Consider the following 20,388-nt stretch of genomic DNA (forward strand, 5'->3'; position numbering starts at 1 on the left):
CTTGAAACCCGTCCAAAGAGAGACCTTCCCAGCCTTGTTTTTGTCGGTTTCCAAGCCAATCAAGTAGCCAACCTTCAGGGTGTTAATCCATCTGGAAACCGTCTCTGTAGGACGCAGGCAGAATAATTACACGTCTAATTAGTATGTGACAATTATCAAGATTAGCGAGTTTGGTTTTGCCATTCGGGGGGGGGCAGCTTTGCGAAGAATACAAATAACCCAACTTTTTTTTTAGTTTAGAGTTAACCTCTTCTTTTTTTATTTATGTGCAAACAAAGCCCGGTAACCCTTTGTATTCCAATCCATTGCTCGCCCCTTGAGGACACAGAGGGTTAAAAGTAGCAACTTTTGTATGTGGTGCAAATATCAGTTGTTCTGAGTGAAATATTAACCGGTTATAACTTATTAAAGAACAAAAGTAGCTAAATTTGTCCCTAGAGGAAGCTGGGTCTGAGAATGCGTTGCAGCAGGTGGAATCCAGAAGAGTAGCCGAGCTAATTATATATTAAAGGATAAGAAGCTAGGGTGAGGGTATCTGAATGTTACACTGAGGTTTGTCCTTTCCTAGAGACGGGCATGTAGGAGCGCATGTTCACCTACTAAACCATGACATGGCGCGTATATGTGACTGCTCAGCCACCTGGCAGAGACACCAGACCATAATCCCAGACCCCTCTGTCTCGCTGCACAATGTGACATCATTTACTGTAGTCCTGTAAAAGTAAAGTGGAGTTTCAATGTAACGTCCGTGATAAGGGAATTGAGGGGGGGATAACAATACGGGGGGCCACAACTATTTTACTGATATGGCGGAGATCACAAAGAACATAAAGGGGGATGAGCAGAATAAAGTGACGGATGAAGACTCTGTGGATGAGACAGCTGGAACATTACTATTAAGTGTTGGAGGTCTCCTAAGTCATCCAGCATCAACTGTTAGAGTGCTCAGCCTTAAGCAGAGATGCCATCTGCCATGGACTGTTGGGGGGGGGGATCATCCGCCATGGACTGTTGGGGGGGGATCATCCGCCATGGACTGTTGGGGGGGGATCATCCGCCATGGACTGTTGGGGGGGGGATCATCCGCCATGGACTGTTGGGGGGGGGATCATCCGCCATGGACTGTTGGGGGGGGGGATCATCCGCCATGGACTGTTGGGAGGGGGGGATCATCCGCCATGGACTGTTGGGGGGGGATCATCCGCCATGGACTGTTGGGGGGGGGATCATCCGCCATGGACTGTTGGGGGGGATCGTCCGCCATGGACTGTTGGGGGGGGGATCGTCCGCCATGGACTGTTGGGGGGGGGATCATCCGCCATGGACTGTTGGGGGGGGGATCATCCGCCATGGACTGTTGGGGGGGGGATCATCCGCCATGGACTGTTGGGGGGGATCGTCCGCCATGGACTGTTGGGGGGGGGGGATCATCCGCCATGGACTGTGGGGGGGGGTCATGGGCCATGAACTGTGGGGGGGTGTCATACGCCATGGACTGTGGGGGGGATCATGCACCCACTGCAATAAGATTTTGTCTTTCATGTAGGCTTTGGATTTTTAGACAATGAAGAAAATGCAGATTCTGGTGCTAATTATCCAGTCTTTTTTTATGTGTTTAATTTGAAATGTAGTATGAGACAGACAGACGTCGCAGCCAGGGTTCTAAAGCCTTGTGTTGGCCGAAGTTCAGCTCTACAGTAATAATAACCGGATCTTGGGGACGTTGGTGCGAGTTTTGGCGCACCTGGCAGCGTTAATTGGGGAAAAACTGTCTCGGTTAATCTAGGATTTGTAAGATGCTGTAGAGTTTGCGACGAGGTCCTAACCTGCTGTAGATGTGGAGGCCGCACTCGTTGAGGATTCACTTCAATCCTGGTCAAGTATTGGTGGCTACGACGCTGGGTTTAGTGAATAGCAGAGAGCGTAGGAACCCCATAACTTCCAAATATTATCCCTCATTTCATATTACACTGTGGACTCCGATATTTCCGGACAGAACTCTTGGCACCCGGGGCAGGGCCGGAGGTCCTCCTGAACCCTGATGACACCAAGTCCTCTCGTTGAAGCATAAGTAGGCACAGGGGTATTGCTGATGGGCAGTTTAGTGTGACCCCCCTGGGGCAGCTACCTTTCTTGCCGCCTTATTTCTGGGTTATTTTTTGGGGGGGCTTTGGTTACTTCAGTGGTTTTTCCACCCCAGAATATACCTATACATGACTATTTTAATAAGAGCAGGGTGTAAAAGATGACGAAAGAACACGATAACCCATCCTGCGTAAGGTAAACAAGACTGCAATCAATAAATAATGGAAAAAAGTGTATTAAAGTTCTATCCTATAGCGATAACATCCCTTTACGACAGAACATTACCTGGGTAATTACGAGGGCTTTTTTTTGAGGCACTTAGAACGTTTCCGGTTATTTTTGTAGCAGATGGATGAATCCTCGTTTGTCCTTATAGATAATTGAACGTAATTTGATGGAGAGAAGATGGACGTCGGCGAATGAAAGTGAAATTATATACTTTTTATAACTTCCTGTCCGCTTTTACCGCGAATGCGGGGGGCGGCCATCTTTAAAATAAATTAAGTTTAGCGTGTTTGTTAAAGCGATGGCTTGCGGAGGAATCGATATCTCATGTGTTCTGTCACAAGCAAGACTTTTAGAGGCGATGTGCACGACCCTCGCCGCCAACTGGTTACCAGGGAGAGTTTGATGGAGTGTACCTCCCAAGTGTCCTTGTTTAAGAATGGCAGTCCCTCTCTCAGACCCCTCTGCCCTTTTTTATTCCCACTGTTTTCTAGGAGGTCAGAATGTTTGCTGGGTATGAGGGTATCGCAGGGTTCTACGGCCCTAAAACCCCAATAATTAGTGTATGGTGTTAGCATGTGTGTATGGTGTTAGCGGGAGCGTGTGTGTTAGTGTATTGTGTTAGCGTGTGTGTATGGTGTTAGCGGGAGCGTGTGTGTTAGTGTATGGTGTTAGCGTGTGTGTTAGCATGTGTGTATGGTCTTAGTGGGAGTGTGTGTGTTTAGTGTATGGTGTTAGCGTGTGTGTATGGTGTTAGCGGGAGCGTGGGTGTTAGTGTATGGTGCTAGCATGTGTGTAGGGTGTTTAGTGTATGGTGTTGGTATAAATGTGTCAGTATAAGTTGCTAGAATGTCGAGGGTCACCCTATGGCTAGTCGTGCAAGCGTCAGGATTAGGGAAGAGAGATTCCGTCGGGAGTGGTTTCCTGCCGTTGATTGGCTACTTCAACCAGACAATAAGTGGCAACAATCGTCGGACCACTGGGGAGTCAGGGAGCTGCAGCTTCTACTTAAGGAAAGTACTTACACCCGTTTTACTCACCTATAAATCTATTATATGTAATTATCACCAGACGGTGCAGGTAAGGCTCAGCTGTGTGGTGCGAAGGCCTCTGGAGGACCCCCCCAGGGTCGTGTTTTTTTTTGCGGTAATTGCCAGCAATAGCTTAATTTTATTTTGTGAGCCCCTCGGGAAGGCTTTATCTGCGTCGCGTGAAACCAAATCCATCGCTTAACAGTCATCCTGCCTGAATTCGATCGGACGTAATACGGCCTCGGCGGCTGCAAGCGCCCGTCTCCCCAGCAATCAATAAGAAAGCGGTTAGCCTTTGTGCGTCTCCTGCCTTCTCTAATTGCCCCTTCCTGCATTATTAAAGAGAACGGAGGGCTGGTTATAACCCAGCCAACCAGAATGAGACCGAGAATAACCATGATGCCAACTCTCATCCTGTTTAAGCAGTTTTTTCTGCTGCTATGGCAACATCTTTTAACTAAAAGCTCTTTTCCTAGGGTAGAAGTTGCGAGTCCACAAGATATCAACGGGGCAGAATTTGACAAAATTACCCAATTTGTAGGAATTCTAAAGGATTGATACTGGTGAGAATTTAAAGGATTATTAACCTGGGTGGAGCATGGTAGCTTGTGGGTGGGGCTATCAAGCCACACCCCATTCTTGACGGGGGGGATTTTTTTGCCCCTGCTGATGTATCGGTCTATTCTGCGTGTAGCTGTAGGACGGCTCTGTTTAGGCGAGGAGGTTTAGCTGTCGTCGTTTAATCCCCGCGCTGGTATAAATTTACACCTCCGTCTGGATAGTAACGCAGTAAACGAGGCGAGATATATGGCCTTCCGCGGAAATGTATACACAAAGATCCCAGGAATTCCTCCCCGGTGCGTGAGTATGTAGGACGGTCGTATTTAAAACGCCATAGAATGTGAAGCCTTGAAAGCATCGCTCTTGGGCTCCAAAACGGGCCCCTTATATTCTAGGGGTGTGGTTGGAGGCGTGGCCAGGGGTGGGGCTTTACCATTTTTTTTTATATGACTTTGAACCAATGTAAGACACATAGAAGAAGAATATATTTTATTTACGGGTTACATGTATAAAGCCATTCCTTTTTAGGGCCGTAGAACCCTGCGATACCTTCCTACCCAGCAAACTAACTGAGCGCCTAGAAAAGAGGGACTGGCCTAACTAAACAGGGACACTTAGAAGGTATGCTCCATCTTTTAGTAGGCAAGCAGTCTGTGTCAAGGGATGAGAAAAAACCTTGTGCCTTTTTTGGGGGTAATTCTGCATAATTACATAAAAAGACGCCATTAAATGAAATAAATTATTGGGGAGGAATAATCGGGTGCATCAACTGCATTCTTCAAGGTCGTCTCATATGAGAGTGACATTTGATATGTGAAAGGGTGATGCCTTTCTAGATTGTTCTAGGTTCACTGTAACCAAACGCTCTAGAATGTGATCGTCTTAATAGTAAAGGGAGATTGTATTAAGCTGTGATAGGTGTTAATGGACTGGTATTTGACGGTGTAAAGACCTCAGAGGTCCCTTCTTTGGATGACTGTAACATCTTTCTCATTATAGCCGCTTTTACCGTCTGCTCAGACACGGCTGAGCCAAATGGACGTTTCCAACGATTTTCCTTAAAAGCCGATCGATGTTCCGTATTCTCCTAAAAGAATAAAAAAAAAAATCTGCGCCCATTGGAGCTTCGCTCGCCAGCCAATCAGCACGCTCCGTTCTGCGTCGGTCGTGCTCAAAGCCCCCTTGCCCCTCTAAAGCATCGTACCGAATAAACAGTGGATTAACGTCCGCTGTCGGTATATACAAGAGCGCTGACAGCTTTTTAAACAAACCAAAGACTGAATATCCGCGACTCGGAGAAAGTCGGAATTATTCTCAAAGAGAAATATCTTGGAAGGTCACCAAAAGTGTTAGATCAGGGGCTTCGCTGTAATGCAAGGAAGTTTTACTTTACTGAGAGGGTGGGAGATAAGTGGAACAGCCTCCCAGCAGAAGTGGTAGAGGGTAATACAGCGAGGGTATTAAACATGCATGGGATAGACATCCGGCTCCTGAATCTAAGACGAGACCAACGACTGATTAAGGTTTGAGCCGTCAAAGTCTGTGTCTCTATCCGAGAGAACTTTTATAAATAATCATGCTTTAATTTAATAATACAATTATTATAAAATAATAAAATTGATTAATATAATACATTATAATAAAAAAATTATGCTTAATTTAATATAATTATTAAAAAATGCCTAATTTATTATAATACAATTCTAAAATAATAAATGTATGCTTAATTTAATATAATTATAAAATATGCTTAATTTATTATAAAATGATGCCTTATTTAATATTATAAAATTACACTTAATATAATTATAAAAAAATGCTTAATTATAATACAATTATAAAAACAAACTTATGCTTAATTTTAATATACGGTAATTATAAAATATGCTTAATTTATTATATTAAATTATGCCTTATTTAATAATAAAATTATTTTTAATTTAATATAATTATAAAAAAATGCTTTATTATAATACAATTATAAAATAAATGTATGCTTAATTTAATAAAATCTGCTTAATTTATTATATTAAATTATGCCTTATTTAATAATTATGCTTAATTTATATATATATATATATTATATAATGTATTATTAAATAGCTTACTTGAAATAATGATTAAATAGTAATAATATTTTCATATTTATTACTATTTTTAATAATATATAATCTAAATTATTGGATAATTTTGGATAATTTTTCTGTGCCTTTAAGTCATTTTTTACGCGTTCTCGCTCGTCGTCGTCTGTTTTCTCTCACCCTTCCATCCGCCTCCTCGCTCCATCAAACCCCCCGGTTCCCACCCTTGGCCGCGTCGGAGGTTCTCTCTCTTTTAATGGACGGAAAGACGCGTTTCTCTTTAACGGCGGATCAATATTCCATTCTTTGCTAGGAAACCAAATTATTATTCAAATGTTTTTCTCGACCCCTTCCTCGCGGTGAACGATCGATGTTCCCATAAATACCGCAGCTTCCCGTTTCCAAGGAGCGCCGCTCTGTTTAACGCAAACGAGAGATCGCACGGATATGGCGGACAGAGCTGCGATTGTTGGGAAGACCCGGGGTCGGCCGCGGTCTTATCTTATATAATGTTACGGGTCTCTGAACGCACCGTTAAATTCCTTTACTGTACCGTCCTCTACCATTTCTGTCTGCGGGGAGGCTGGGCTACTTATCTACTACCCCCTCGGTAACCGAGCTCACGGATCTGAACGTTCCGTAGAGGAACGTTGGGGAATTTTTGTTCTTCCCGGCGTTGCCGTACTCAATAACAACACGGACACCATGAAATCCAATCCGCGGAGAGATGTTTATTACCAATAATCTGCAGAATAACCGGATTTTCACATAGAAAACGGAATATTATATACTTTCATATATACATATTTACATTTAAGCACAGGTCGTACGGCGACTAAACCCAAAAAGGGCAGATTTCAACCCAACGCCATCGGACAATGCAACCGGTCAAAAGTAGGTTAATTCAGTAAAATACAGGCTATGCTCAAACGCTCGGGGTTGGATAATCCAACTTTTTTTTTGGCTTATTGGACTCACTTGACCACTTTCGCTGTCGGGAAGAAGGCGCGAGTTGATTGGAGGAGTCACAAAAGCAGCACTGAAAGGGTTACTCAGACCGAGGCTTTAATACAAGCCAGAAAGGGGTCACGGCCAACAAAAAGGGGGGGATGGGGAGAATTCTGTGATTTGGACCCGGCTCAAAACCGTCTTTACAGAAGCTACTTCCGTGGTGACAGAATTTACATTTAGGAGATAAAAGAAAGGGAAGGGATGGGATGGGGGGGAGGTTGGGGGTTATATTTGAGTCGAGCCAGAAGTGGGATAACGGGACTAATGGAAAAACAAAAAAACTTAGAAAACCTCAAGGGAACGTTGTGCAGAAACGGGGGCTAGGGGCAGGGGCAGGCACCGACACTATAATTAGGTGTGGAACGTCGGAGGGAAGGCTGGTTGATGCGTAGATGGACCTTCAGGATAATTATATTCCCATCACGCGAAACGACCGTACAACGCGAGGCAGAGACTGGAAAATGTATAAAACCACGAGCAAAGCACTTAGTTCTGAGAAAATACTCTGGGATGTTGTATAAGTTGTTATATAAGTGGTGGGAATCGATATATCTGCAGCTATAGGTTGTTGAGGAGGGGGGTTGTAAATTTGTAACGGATAAAAGAAGAGCGCTCGTTATATCTGATTATCTTGGAGCAGGTAAATACACAGACCCAGCGCAAATATTCATTAATAATTGACCATGGCCAATGACCCCAGGAGCAGGGGCCGGAGTCTGCACCATGTATCAGGGGGCCGGAGTCTGCACCATGTATCAGGGGGCCAGAGCTGTGTAAGAACAGGGTGTATGAGGACTCTTTCAGGGTAGTATTTGGGATGCCTGGTCTTAAGTTGGTTCCAGTTGACACCAACGTGCTTACCAACGCCCAACGTTTTCTGGAGGTCCAGCAGAAGTCACTGAGATATCTACTGGACACCAGTAATGTGTAACACTGTATCAGTCTGAGAAGATGTCGGTTACATCAACCGCTGTACCTCAACCAATGAGGAAAACCAACCTATGACTCTCCACCACTTGGTGGTCTCCAGCTTAATTTACCCCAAGTCTGTATCGTAGTAGTTGTAGTTCAGGTACAGCTTGTGAGCCATGGGGGGTGTGATATCCTCGAAGATATGGCCAGAAGTGACATTGACCTGTGTTTTCATGCGCCACACGTGTTCTCCATCTTTCATCCTGTGCTTTTGGAGCATGTGCTGGGTATAGAAGGCCAGAGCAGCTGTTGGTTGACCTGGCCAAAGCAGATAACGGGAAGCCACCATGGTGAGGATGCGCAAGGAGCGGGAGCCATGTCAGGAGCGTGTCCGCCAGACAGAACTGGGGCTGAAACGTGTTCTACCATAGATGTTGCTTCCATAAGGAGATTATTATTATTATTGTCTTATATAGCGCCATCAAATTCCGTAGCGCTGTACAATGGGGTGCCCAAACAACGTCCCCACGTCTCTTGTTTGCTAAATTCACCGTTCTAGCTGTTTTCTTATTTATGCACCCGATCCTTCAGCAGCCGCCTATGGGCCCGGCTCTCTCCAGTGTAGAGGAGGACTCTGCTTCCCCGTTCTGGGCTCAGAGGACGTTCTCCACGCTGTCCGGATACTCGAAGCTGAGTTGTCTGTCGCTCAGTGTTATGTTCTCGGTGGTGCTGACGCCTATCTTATCGCGATAGTGCATGCCGGAGCAGTTGTTTGAGTTCCCCGTCCCGTTGGTGCAGCTGCCGACCAGCTTATGTTTTTCACAAACACTGCCGGTGCCAGCACGGGGCGTCTGGCTGTAAGTGTGCTTATATTCGTCTTCGATGTCTTTGCCGAGTTTCCAGCGCTTCCATTTCTTCAGCAGCTCGGACTGGACCTGCGGCCAGATGGAACACAAGGGCTTTAGAAGAAGGCGATTAATCACATGCTTTGTAAGAACCCTGGCTCAATAAAATATGCCCCAATTTCTCCTGCACCCACAACTGCTCACTACTGCCACCTGCCCCATCCCTGACACCGCATTACCCCTATTACCCCTGAACCCAGCCCATTCTTAGATACTGGCCCCCTTTCCCATAATTGCCGTAACTTCTCTATTCCAAGTCCATTCTACGGTCAAATTGTCCTTCTGATGGATGACTCTCCGTCCGCTCCATGGTCCCTCTTTACTTTTGAAGCATCCTCGGCAGACGCCATTCCCTGTCCTCTCCCTCCCATCGCCAGTTCAGACACCGCTCCCCCCCCCCCACGCATTTCCATTAGGGTTTGGCTTGAGACTTCAGTTTATATATATATATCTCGTTTGGTAAATACTAATACAGATGTTCGGAGCAGGAAGTGGAATCCGTGGAACAAGTGACATCTCTGAGCTATGGCATATGTCGCCGATGACAAGTTAAAGTGGCAACGACAGCGAAAACGAACACGCCCCGCAGACACGGAAAATATCACGTCCTCCCGGCGAGCGGTGGAATGCGACTGCATGACTACATATAACAAAGAGGTCACCGTGAAGATAAAACGGCTCGGAGCCAAGAGAAATGAACTGCTCTACGTCTTATCGGTTTCCCACTCGGGGCTAAAGATCCAGAAGAAAATGCCGACACTTACCTCCTTGTTGACAAAACAGTACAGCACAGCGACCAGTATGCCCTGCGGAGAACGTCAGAGAAGTCAATATACGTTCACGTCTTAAAGATGGACTCTCTCGGGGTGAGGAATAGGAGGAAGGAGGGTATTAGGAGGAAAGACTGATTAGAAGTGGTGTGGGACTCACCTGGAAGGAGCTGAGGAAAAGGTCAAAGAAGAGTTTGACCAGACGCATGGTCCCCTGGGCGTTTTCATCGGTGAGAAGTGCAAAGACCACCTCGTGAATGCCCAGCAGGGGGATTAGGGTCAACGTAGACCTGGCCAACCTAGAAAGACGTCACACATCTTAGCTCATTCGTTTCCCGCTCTTCGATGTCACGAATGGTCTGCGAGACCGCGAATGACCCTGCAAGCCTCTCACCTGAACTTAAAGTCTGTGTACCTCATCTGATGAGCTCGCATCTTGGACACCAGAATTTGAATAATCCGGATGAAAATTAAGAAGTTGATCTAAAAACAAAACAAAAAAAATGTACAAACTCGAGACGTTTAAGCGTCTATCACACCCTCAAAAGTCTTTATCATCAAAAATACCCTCTAGTAAAAATCACTTGTCCAAACGCTACTCCATCGATGATGTATTAATGACTCACCAGTATGGCAATGAATACCGGTGTCCTGAGAATCCACCAGTAGGCCATGTTATTATTTGTGACCCAGCACCTGAGATGGAAAGAAAGAGAAAAAGATCTGTTACTCCATGGAAACATTTCTAACCCAACCAAGAACGTCCAATGGCCAATCCCCCACTTGGGATGGACTTCACCAACGAGACTTGGTCAACATCTCCTTAAACATAATGAGGTGTCTATGTCTGAACTAACTCTTTACTTTTAGGAAGAGGTCCTTAAGTTATGTTTGAGATCTCAGGGTTAAGCTTTGCCCGTTCCTGGCCATCTTAACAAAGAAGTCCTCATCAAAACATATCTGCCTTCGGATTCCACCACAAGTCTTCCTCATGGAAAATATGTAGTTTGGGTAAAGCTGCTACAGTTGAAAAGTCTAAACACATAAACCATTTCTTATCTCCAGAGGTGGAGGAGAAATAAAATTCTCCCAAAACACTATAAAATAACCATTTTCACTTTATAAACACTAATATTCCTCCCGTGTTCCAGAGGGAAGGTCTCCCCGGCCCTAGCAGCCAAAGCGTTAAGACGCGCTATCTGAACATCTGGCTCATCTCCAGAGCTCCAGGAAATTGGTTGATCAGTGTAACAGAAGGTAATGAGTCTTATCTAGAGCAGCGTCTAGATAAACAGAAGTCATTCCACGTGAATGGAGGCATGTGAGCATCACCTGTTTACCTTTTCGTTAATGTTATTACAGCTAATTCTCTCCTGCTCTCTTTCTAGAATCCAGAAACCCCGAGAGTAAGGAATCCAGTCAACAACATCTAAGATGATACGTCGTTTCCAGAAGATGGGATCCCGAGCCTCGCTCATAAAACCACAATTATACGCTAGAGGTCGAAAGGTGAACGGCCATTGGTTCTCTCGTCTCCTGTACCCGGCAGTTCCTATTGGCTAAACGGTCACGCAAGTATCCTAAGAACCAATCGGAAGCCGGCAAACGGCCCCGTCCACATCGATAAATGGCGGAGATTAACGAAGTTCTGAATCCCCCTGAAGGCTGCGTCCTACTGACTTGGGAAATATATATTTTAATATATTATTATAATAATGAAAATAAATTAAAATAAAATGCGGGTATTTTTATTCTTGTTTGAGCCGATGTCTTCTTTTTTTTTTTTTAACCCTATGTGCTCCTTAAAGCTAACTTTAAATACTTTGAAGCTGTATATATCCTTTTAATCTTTATAAGGGTATATTAAGTTACTGAGCGATGACCTCCGGCACATATAGGTTTTCAAGATGTAAACAAAAAAAAGTGTTATTGCAGAATGTGGTCTCTTAATGCGTTTAACTGACACAGATCAGCATGTCTCGCCCCCCCCACCCCCGCGTTTCCCCTCTTGATCTGCACTTTTTTTTTTCCGTGGAACGAATGCGGTCGGTTTGATAAACATCGTTCTTGAAAGTGGTTTACGAGCCGCTCAGCAATCAGACCGCTAATGCGCAATAATTTATTCTGTCCGCGAGTTATCTAGTTTTATATATAATTATACACACAGAGACACACACACACATACACACACTTACACACATACACACATGCTACCGCTCAAAAGTTTGGGGTCACTTACAAATGTCCTTGTTTAATTGAAAAGCAGATGATGTCCATTAAAATAACAAAGGATCCAAAATCCAGCACAGACGGGGTTAATGTTGTAAATGACTATTCTTTGAATATCTTCATAGGAGTGATGGGAGGGATAAAGGGCCTCTGTACGCCTGTGTCCCAATGGCCCTTTATCACTCCCATCACTCCCGTCTTCCAGTGGCCCTTTATCACTCCCATCACTCCTGTGTTCCAATGGCCCTTTATCACTCCCATCACTCCCGTGTTCCAATGGCCCTTTATCACTCCCATCACTCCTGTATTCCAATGGCCCTTTACCACTCCCATCACTCCTGTGTTCCAATGGCCCTTTATCACTCCCATCACTCCTGTAGTCCAATGGCCCTTTATCACTCCCATCACTCCTGTGTTCCAATGGCACATTCTGTCTAAGTTTAAAAGGCTGATTGATGGTTAGAAACTCTTTTGTAATTATGTTACAGCCAGAAATGTCCTCGTTTTCCATGAAAGTGACCCCAAACTTGTGAACTAACATGAAACACGCATGGGATAGGCATACGGCTCCTGAATGTGGGCCGTGACATTCTATGCACACGCAGGTGATGAAGGACTTACGCGTCTTTTTCATACGTGTACTTCACGGCCACCCACGGGACTATGAAGATAATCGGAGCACCTGCGGGGGGGGAGACACCGGTTATTAGGCGCGAGTGAGTGAATGATGCAGGAGACTCTCCCCCGCCTGGCATGTACTCGGTGCTCGTTACGGTGAGAAGCGACACTTACCCCAACCGATGCAGACGTAGAGGGCGAAGTAACTTCTCTCCGAGAAGACGGCGAGGACGAGCAGGTTGTGCAGATAAATCCCTTCCACCAGTAACCAGCAATAATTAGCAATCACCCCATACTGCATGAGGACCGTAGCCACGCGGCACCCGACCTGGGGGGCAACAAGCCAGAGTGAGCATAAAGGGGTGGCACAAAGACACAACGTGGGGTAATCGGGGTGAACTGAAATGCTTCTGAAAGAACTTATATGGAACAATATTGGCCAATTATCAAGGAATTTAAATAAAAAAAAAAGAAAAGTTTAGAAATAGACACTACTTGTAAAGTCTGTTTACCGGCTCTGCTGGGAGGCAGATCATTTAGTGCGAAGGCAGGCTCTCACCTCGTTACTGCGCCAGCGCTGCACATAATCATCGTTAATCGTCTCGTTGTAAATGGTTTTCAGGAGGGAGTCAATCACGAGGACGGACACCGCGCGGAGAATGAACGAGACAAACAGGTTGATGTGGATGTAGTTGCGCATGCAGTGCAGTTTACTGTGGGGGGGAAAACACAGATCTAGCGGTTATCGGGAACATGAATAAAACGTCCAAATCCATAATGCCCCTTTTTCCTCCCCGATGCCCCCCCTCTTTCCTAGGAGCTCAGAATGTTTGCTGGTTATCACAGGCTTGTTACAATGTTACAGTGTTACGTTTACAAACAGCAGGAAATGTGATAAATAAATAAAAATACATTTTCAAAACAGATAAAGCCCCCTGCCCCGTAACCACGCCCATAACCACACCCTCTTAAAGAGACACGCCTCTCTGCCCCTTTAAATGTCGGCGGGGATGGATAAAGGAACGGGGTCTGTAAACATGGGGTAAGAGGGGAGAGTGCGGCGGGTAGAGGAGGAACAACCTTAAAGTGAGCCTAGAGAGCACTTTTATCTATACGCTTTTGCCATCAACTTGGCCCGCACGATGTATAGGCTAACACCTCGTTCTCTCCAGGGCAACGAATAAATGTATTTTCCGTACAGCAAACTATATAAAATTATACGATACAAGCATAAAAGAAGGGCAAATACTGTAAAAACCTAAAAAAAAAAAAATTTGCAGCGAGAACGATGCGTGGACGTGAAGGTCTCTGCTAATGCGGTTTCTGCAGACACAGGGACGCTACTGGGTGATGGATCCCCCCGAGGGGACTCAAAACCAGAACAGCCAGCGCAGGGGCAACTATTAAAGAGGTCTCGTGCAAGCAATGTGCTTCTGCAACGACCAGATTAACCCTTTAAAGTGCGCACAATGTTAAGCATAGTATACATAATAATTACCGCGCCAAAGAAACACAGATCAGAGCAACAGTGCCTCTTATTTTGAATGGGTGGATGATGGGAATTGTAGTCCAATGCAGCTTGAGTGCCACTGCATTGCTTAACAGTAACATCGCCGGCGAATCAAATAGAAAAATGGGTACGGGTGATAGAGGACCTTCACGGATCGGGGAAGACATCGCTGTCTCCCGGGTTAATAGCGGCAGAAGATCTAAAACCCAGAGAGCGACTGTAACTGCAGCTTCCCGGCTGGCTAAATGTGATGGGAGTTATACACCAACAAAGCAGATGGAAAGCCTCAGGCTTCTGATACACAGCCGCATGCATCCGGGTGCTGCCGTTATTGAATACAAATGAATCCCCGTCGGGTAACAAAGTTGCTTCTGTTCTGTGTCGCAACCGGCTGAGAACAGGCGAAAGGTCCCCGCTGAACAACTACGTGCAACGAAATCACGGCGGGGTTAATCATACAGACGTCTCCGCATCATACCAAACACTATTTATGTGGACAGGGGCAACCGGCGGGCAGGGGCAACCGGCGGGCAGGAGCAACCGGCAGCTCTTACTGTCCTCAGAACACCAATAAACGCACATGGCCATAGAGTACAACATACGTGATCGCTTAAAGGAACCCGGTTAATTTACTACCAGTAAACATATACAGTATATATTGTTAGCAGTTGGACTGTATGGCTGTATCGAGGTATAGATGAGGTCTAAGTGAACCATACACATCACTGCTGGAGGGGTACTGGGGCAACTGGGCTGATGCCAACATCCAGGACCAGATTCCCTATAAGGTTCGTACCAATGGCGGTGCATTATGGAGGCTCCTATTGAGCCAAAAGAGGGAGGGGCTCAACCCCATCCCCACCCATTTACATCCCATAATCATTGGAACCAATGGGACGTTCAATGAGCAGGGACATTCCATTGGTAGCTACGGTGATACCAGTAACTTTACCAGCCCACTACACCCAGGTACTCACCTGAACCCCACGAGGATCGCTAGGGCCAAAATCAGAGCCCCCAAGGACACCGAGTATCCCACGGTGTACATGATCTTAAAGCTGTTGTACGTCCGCCCGTATTGTTCCTGGAAAGCAGACAACGGATCATCCAAAGGAAATGACAACACTTAATGGCCCCCAAGGGCAACCCACTGCCCCCTCGCTCCTCTTTATAGCTCCTACTTGCCCAACACAACCCATATGGCCACTAAACCCACGTAACCTCCCCTTCATATCTGTGCCCATCCTATGCTGCTCAACAAATTGACCCTTTTCTACCCTCAGACCCCCTGCCCATCGCCTTGCGTAGCTGTAGCTAAATATTGCCCCAACCAGGTTCTGCCCCATCCACTCATCTACCCCCCTCTGATCTCCCTTCAGAACCCTGCAGATGCCAAATGTATTTGTAGATTGCCCCTGGCATGGCTCCTTCTTCACAACCCACCCATCATTGTCCAGAATTCCTCAGATAGACATCTTCTCCCTTGGCAATTCTAGGACGACCGCCCCCCCCCTTTTTTCCCCATCCCATCCGATTGCCGACGGCTGGGAATTGGCAGCCCTGCTCAATGTATCATTCCTATCAGATCGACTCTGACATTGACCCCTTAGTAGAGGAAAAGTCAGATGGAGCAAGAGGGACAGGCAGGGGTATGGCGGCCGAGTGCGGCTCGGAGATAAACACGGCTGGGGTTTGTTTCTTAATGAATTGCTTGTTTAATTCTGCGTGTTCTGCTTTTACAGGAAGTAAAGACTCAAAACGGTTTCTTTTTTGGCAGCTTCACAATAAAAACGCAAAGCCCTGTACCCATCAAGAATGACGAGCGGCAGTGAAAAGGTCACGGCACGGACCCCTGCACCCATCAGAATATTGGGACCTGTACCCTGAGCCCTTGACCGTGCCACGGCAGGCACATGAAACACGAAAGAGTTTTGGGGCCCTCAGAATCTGGAAAGTGGGGCCACACCTAGAGGATCTGGGTACTGGAATAGATTTGTATTGTTAGGACGGTAGTTTGAGGTTCCCTTCCTTTGTGGAAGTGTGAGTGACCACTGTAGGCAGAAACCCCTTTGTCTACCAGAAGTGTCCTTCTCCTAAAGAGCTTTCCAGAAGCATCATCTACACTTTGGAACCCATGTTCTTAAAGCTAAAGCATTTTGGATTAAACAAAACACATACTCAACAAACCTGGTCACGCTGGTCATTTTTGTCCAACTCGCACTCCCGAGCGTCACGAAGTAAGGTTCCGTTCAGCATTGGCTCCCACTGCCCGTCCGGTCCACAGTGCTTGTAGACAAGGCCGTGCTGCACTAAGAATGGGGCAAAATCATTAAGACTGTAAATCAGATACAGAAGAGGCACCTGGTTTAGCCCCCCAATCAGTAGCTCTTGCTGTAGAAGTCCCACCTCTGGGAGTAGATCTTAGCCTATTGTACGGAAGAACAAGCAATAAATGGGCTTGGGTTTCTGGTGGCATCTTACCTTTCTTATACCAAGGCAGGTACCAGGGACAAGAAACGTTGACTGTGGTGTTGGGCATTGCGTCCGGCCAACAAGAGAACTTGTCGAAGGTTCGATTACAGACCAGGCCTGTGGGGACAGTGGGACAGTGAGTGTTTGGAAAGTTGGGATCTAAACCATTGATGGCTAATGCCGGCTCTACAGCCACTGTGGCGTACGATTCCCATGAAGTGGGGCGCCATTCATTGGTCATCACTGGTGGAAGCCCATCCAGCTACAATGTATTGGAAGCAGAGCTTGGCATCCTGGAGATTTACCTGTAGGAGGTGGCTCTATGGACATGTTGTGTTGGCACTCCATCTCATACTTCCTCCAGCTTTCTATCAAATAATCCATGATCTGTGCAGAGGGAGCCTAAAAAGAGAGCACACATCTCACGGTCTCAAAAATGCAGAAACACACAAGACGCTCACATCCTGTGTAAGAGGACGTTATCACTTCTTCAACCAAAAGAAAGATAACTAAAATACATCCCACTGCGGGGAAACCTTCCGTAGGATACAATAAGCCGGTCTTCACAAAGGACCATGGTAAGGGCTTCCACTGACGTAATGCTGATACCTCCGAGGCATTAACACATTAAGAGCTCAAGTACCTGGCACTGGATTATCAGCACCCACAGAACACGGAGGAGGAGAGGCCGGGGCATCCCGTAGCTCTGGAAACCTCATCTGGAGAAGTTTGCGGTCCCTCTTTATAGAGTTTGCGGAATGGGCAGATCCTGCGGCGGGACAAAGAAAAAGAATGAATACACCACGACTTTCCAAAAACTTGTAAAAACACTTCACATGATATAAAAAAATCCTCCTCAACTGGGAGGTTTCTACAGAAACAGCGACAGGATGGCAACGTTCTTCGCTAAAAACGTTCCAAATTCCAACCGGCTCTTGGAAATGAGGCAGTTGAGGCTTCTAAATCCCCAAGCCCTGCTTTGCTCTGTTGGATGAAGCACTTAATGTAGAAAACCGACGGTTCTTAAGTGAGGAGGAACGAGAAGGTGTCATCAGCTCCTCACCATCCATGAAGGATGTTTTGTGTTTCTTTGGGCTTAGATCAGAGACTCGTTCCTGGTCATTAATAACCCACGTAAGCCAACTGTTGACAGCCACGCTAATGTCAGGAATATTTCACGCTCCCGAGCAAGGATTTGCTGTCCGTGGCTCACACGCAACAGCTGCTATCATCCGCAGCTCAGATAGGACCATGCCAGTCAGAGACGCTCGTTAGCAATCAACAGGGGCTGTCTTCTTCCACGGGGCAGAAAAAAACGGAGAACCTCCTCAGCAAATCGGTCACCATGGAAAGCAACGGCATCCACAGCGTACATGGCTATTAAGGGTTAATACCGAGATAACGGCACACACGGGGTGGGCAACGGACGAGGAGAGAGGGCAGAACGATGACATCACACACAATGCATTTTGTGCTCTGATTGCGGTCGGAACACTCGATCCCCGTAACCTCAACGGCGACCCAACTCAAACCCAACGGGGAGCCACCGAGCGGAGGAGAGCGCGTGAGAGCAGGTCTCACGGGAAGGAAACCCAAGATACATTCTGTACAGAGACTGTGGACTCGTTTTTTTCTGACCCATTAAGCTGGAAAGTTATTTCATGTAACCGCAAAAAGAAAAAAAAAACATATTTCTAAACGTTACTCTAAACATTTATACTTGGTGACAGTTCTTGGAATGGAGGCATCTAAGGAAGATCGATGGTAAGCCTGGGAGAGCTGGACCCTCTTCTTCTTCTATACCAGGGCGCCTTAACTTAATCTTATCGTCACATTGTATTTGGCTCGTTTAAATGTTTCCCTTAATTGTCACCGCCCCCCCGTGGTAATGTCGCGATGGAACTTGGTGGAACTCGGTTGATAAACGTAATGTCGTAGGGATGGATAAAGAGGTATATAGCGTTAGGCTTGAGGTTGAGGACCTCCCATGGCTAGAGTGGGAGGTTAAGCAAGCAGAGGTGGTCCGGCTGACGACGTAAGTATGGCCGCAGTCCAATGTGCTTCAGATCGGGCAAGTGTTTGGTTCTGTCGGCCAGTGGCCCACTTGGCAGCTGCCCAGATGGCCAGTCCTGGCCTGAATGGAAGGCATCGTCCCACTAAGACACGCCAGGTATTGGGGTCACAACAAGTCTACCCAAGGGAAGAGGAGGCTACAAAACAAGCATGTCAAGAGGCTACCTAAGAGGATCTCTTTAGGCCACGTGGGCTACGAGTCGGCGGTGCTGCTTGCGCGAGGATTTTAATCTGATTTGGCCGTCGTGACCGGCATTCGAGGGGGACGTTGGCTCTGAGATCTCAGCCCAAAGAGACTTAGATTTTCACGAAACAAAAGGAGCCGTTCATTAGGCAGCCTAAACCCTCTCGCATTTTCACGCGTAATCCGGAGTCGGTTAAACCCGGACGCGTAACTTTCCTCCAACTCACTTCACCCCCCGGGGGCTGCATTCCTGCACCGGATCCGGCTAGATTCGGAAACCGGTACCTGCAACCAGAAACGTGGCCTTAACGTTCTGTTCCACATGAAATAAAATGTAATAAAAAGTGTGGGCCTTATCTACTAACTCGGTGCCGAGACCCCATCGTAACGCTGCTTGTTACAATAGATAAAGCCTTATTCGTCTTATTTCGCATACAGATATTAAATAAATGCTTTAAATACTAAAGAAATATGAATTTGATTTCTTTATAAAAAGCGTGGTTTTCTTTATAAAAACCGTCTCTAATCATCGGTTTATCTGAAGCGTTCCGCTGCGTGCGTCGGCCCCCAAATGACTCATTCAGCTCCGTGTAAAAGCTCTATAGAAGCAAAGTCATCAAATTAAATTGGGCAATGGGGGGTAAAGGGGGGGGGGGTTTCTGCAACTAGACAAAGTGCACCCTTTATACGCTGGATCGTTTGGAAGGAATCTGCCCCCCCCCTTAAGGTTAGTAGAATTAGAAATGCCCCCCCCTCCCCCCGGATTTTCAGTCTGAATCTCCGGAATAATCCCAGGATCAGCGGCTGCCTCTCCCGAAGCGCGCAGGAAACATTTATAATTGCTGGATAATTGGAGCGTCTGCGGCGCGGGGTGCGACCCGTGACCTCCGAGTGACTCGGTATCAGAACCCAAAACACTCGCCCAGGACACCTAAAGAGCGCCCCCCCCCACCGGAGCGCATTCCACGGGGATTACCGGCGGGGGTGGAGGTGACCCGGTCCCTCGGCAAAGCCAACTCTAACCGTGCGTCCAGTCCGCAAACTCATCAACACCCACGGAAAAATAATTTCAACATACCAAGTGTCCCTGCATAGGTTAACCAGTCCCTCTTTGATCCACAAACCCCCGATGCCCCTCTTTCCTCCCCCGATGCCCCCCTTTCCTCCCCTGATGCCCCTCTTTTCCTCCCCTGACGCCCCTCTTTTCTAGGAGCTCGGAATGTTTGCTGGGTACGAGGGGATCGCAGGGTTCTACAAACTTAATTGTTTCAATAAAATGTTTATAAACAGCACATTGTGAGTTTATTTATTGTATCCGGTAAACGAAACCCATCATTCTACTTCAGAATATCGTTATCAGCCCCGCCGCGCCTAAACTCACTTCCTCTGACACAAAAATGTCTCTTTTTCACCTTTTTAAATGTTGCTATGGCAACCAACGCAGCCGTCCAATCAGCAGGAACCCATTGCCATGGTTATAAGACAGCGTTCCTAATCTTGCACCAGACTCGCTTTTCACACATACCCCCTGGGGATGCCTGGCCCTTTAACGACAAAATCCGGCCCATCGCCAAAAACACAATAATCAGCAAACTTAACATGGCGCTTCGTTTCTAGATTCAGGTGCGCTGAGAATGATGGGAGTTGTAGGTCAGCATGGCATAGTATTAACTCCTATTACTAACCATAGCTGCCAAGTGTCTGTTTATGAGGGACACCCT

The 20,388-nt window shown here is 46.6% G+C and overlaps 1 protein-coding gene across 1 annotated transcript; it reads right to left on the reverse strand.

Annotated features, from left to right (window-relative positions):
• Window positions 1-8,468: 8,468 nt before the first annotated feature.
• Window positions 8,469-17,193, reverse strand: GCGR (glucagon receptor). Its single transcript, XM_053453957.1, has 13 exons — window positions 17,054-17,193; window positions 16,716-16,812; window positions 16,420-16,527; window positions 16,126-16,247; window positions 14,916-15,022; window positions 12,988-13,141; window positions 12,603-12,756; window positions 12,432-12,492; window positions 10,208-10,277; window positions 9,976-10,064; window positions 9,742-9,880; window positions 9,576-9,617; window positions 8,469-8,841 (listed from the first exon to the last, which is right to left on the reverse strand). The coding sequence occupies exons 1-13, from the start codon at window positions 17,105-17,107 to the stop codon at window positions 8,560-8,562; spliced, it is 1,479 nt and encodes a 492-aa protein (XP_053309932.1). The 5' UTR covers window positions 17,108-17,193; the 3' UTR covers window positions 8,469-8,559.
• Window positions 17,194-20,388: the final 3,195 nt, after the last annotated feature.

The sequence above is a fragment of the Spea bombifrons genome, chromosome 13 (genome assembly GCF_027358695.1).
Source record: "Spea bombifrons isolate aSpeBom1 chromosome 13, aSpeBom1.2.pri, whole genome shotgun sequence".
Lineage (NCBI taxonomy): Eukaryota > Metazoa > Chordata > Amphibia > Anura > Pelobatidae > Spea > Spea bombifrons.

Excerpts from the sequence above, each read along its gene's own strand:
- GCGR (XM_053453957.1), bottom strand. The coding sequence starts at position 17,107 with ATGCCCCGGCCTCTCCTCCTCCGTGTTCTGTGGGTGCTGATAATCCAG. Across the intron at positions 10,278-12,431 it reads TACACGTATGAAAAAGACGC|GTGCTGGGTCACAAATAATA; the intron begins GTAAGTCCTTCA and ends TTTCCATCTCAG. Across the intron at positions 9,881-9,975 it reads TACACAGACTTTAAGTTCAG|GTTGGCCAGGTCTACGTTGA; the intron begins GTGAGAGGCTTG and ends ACGTCTTTCTAG.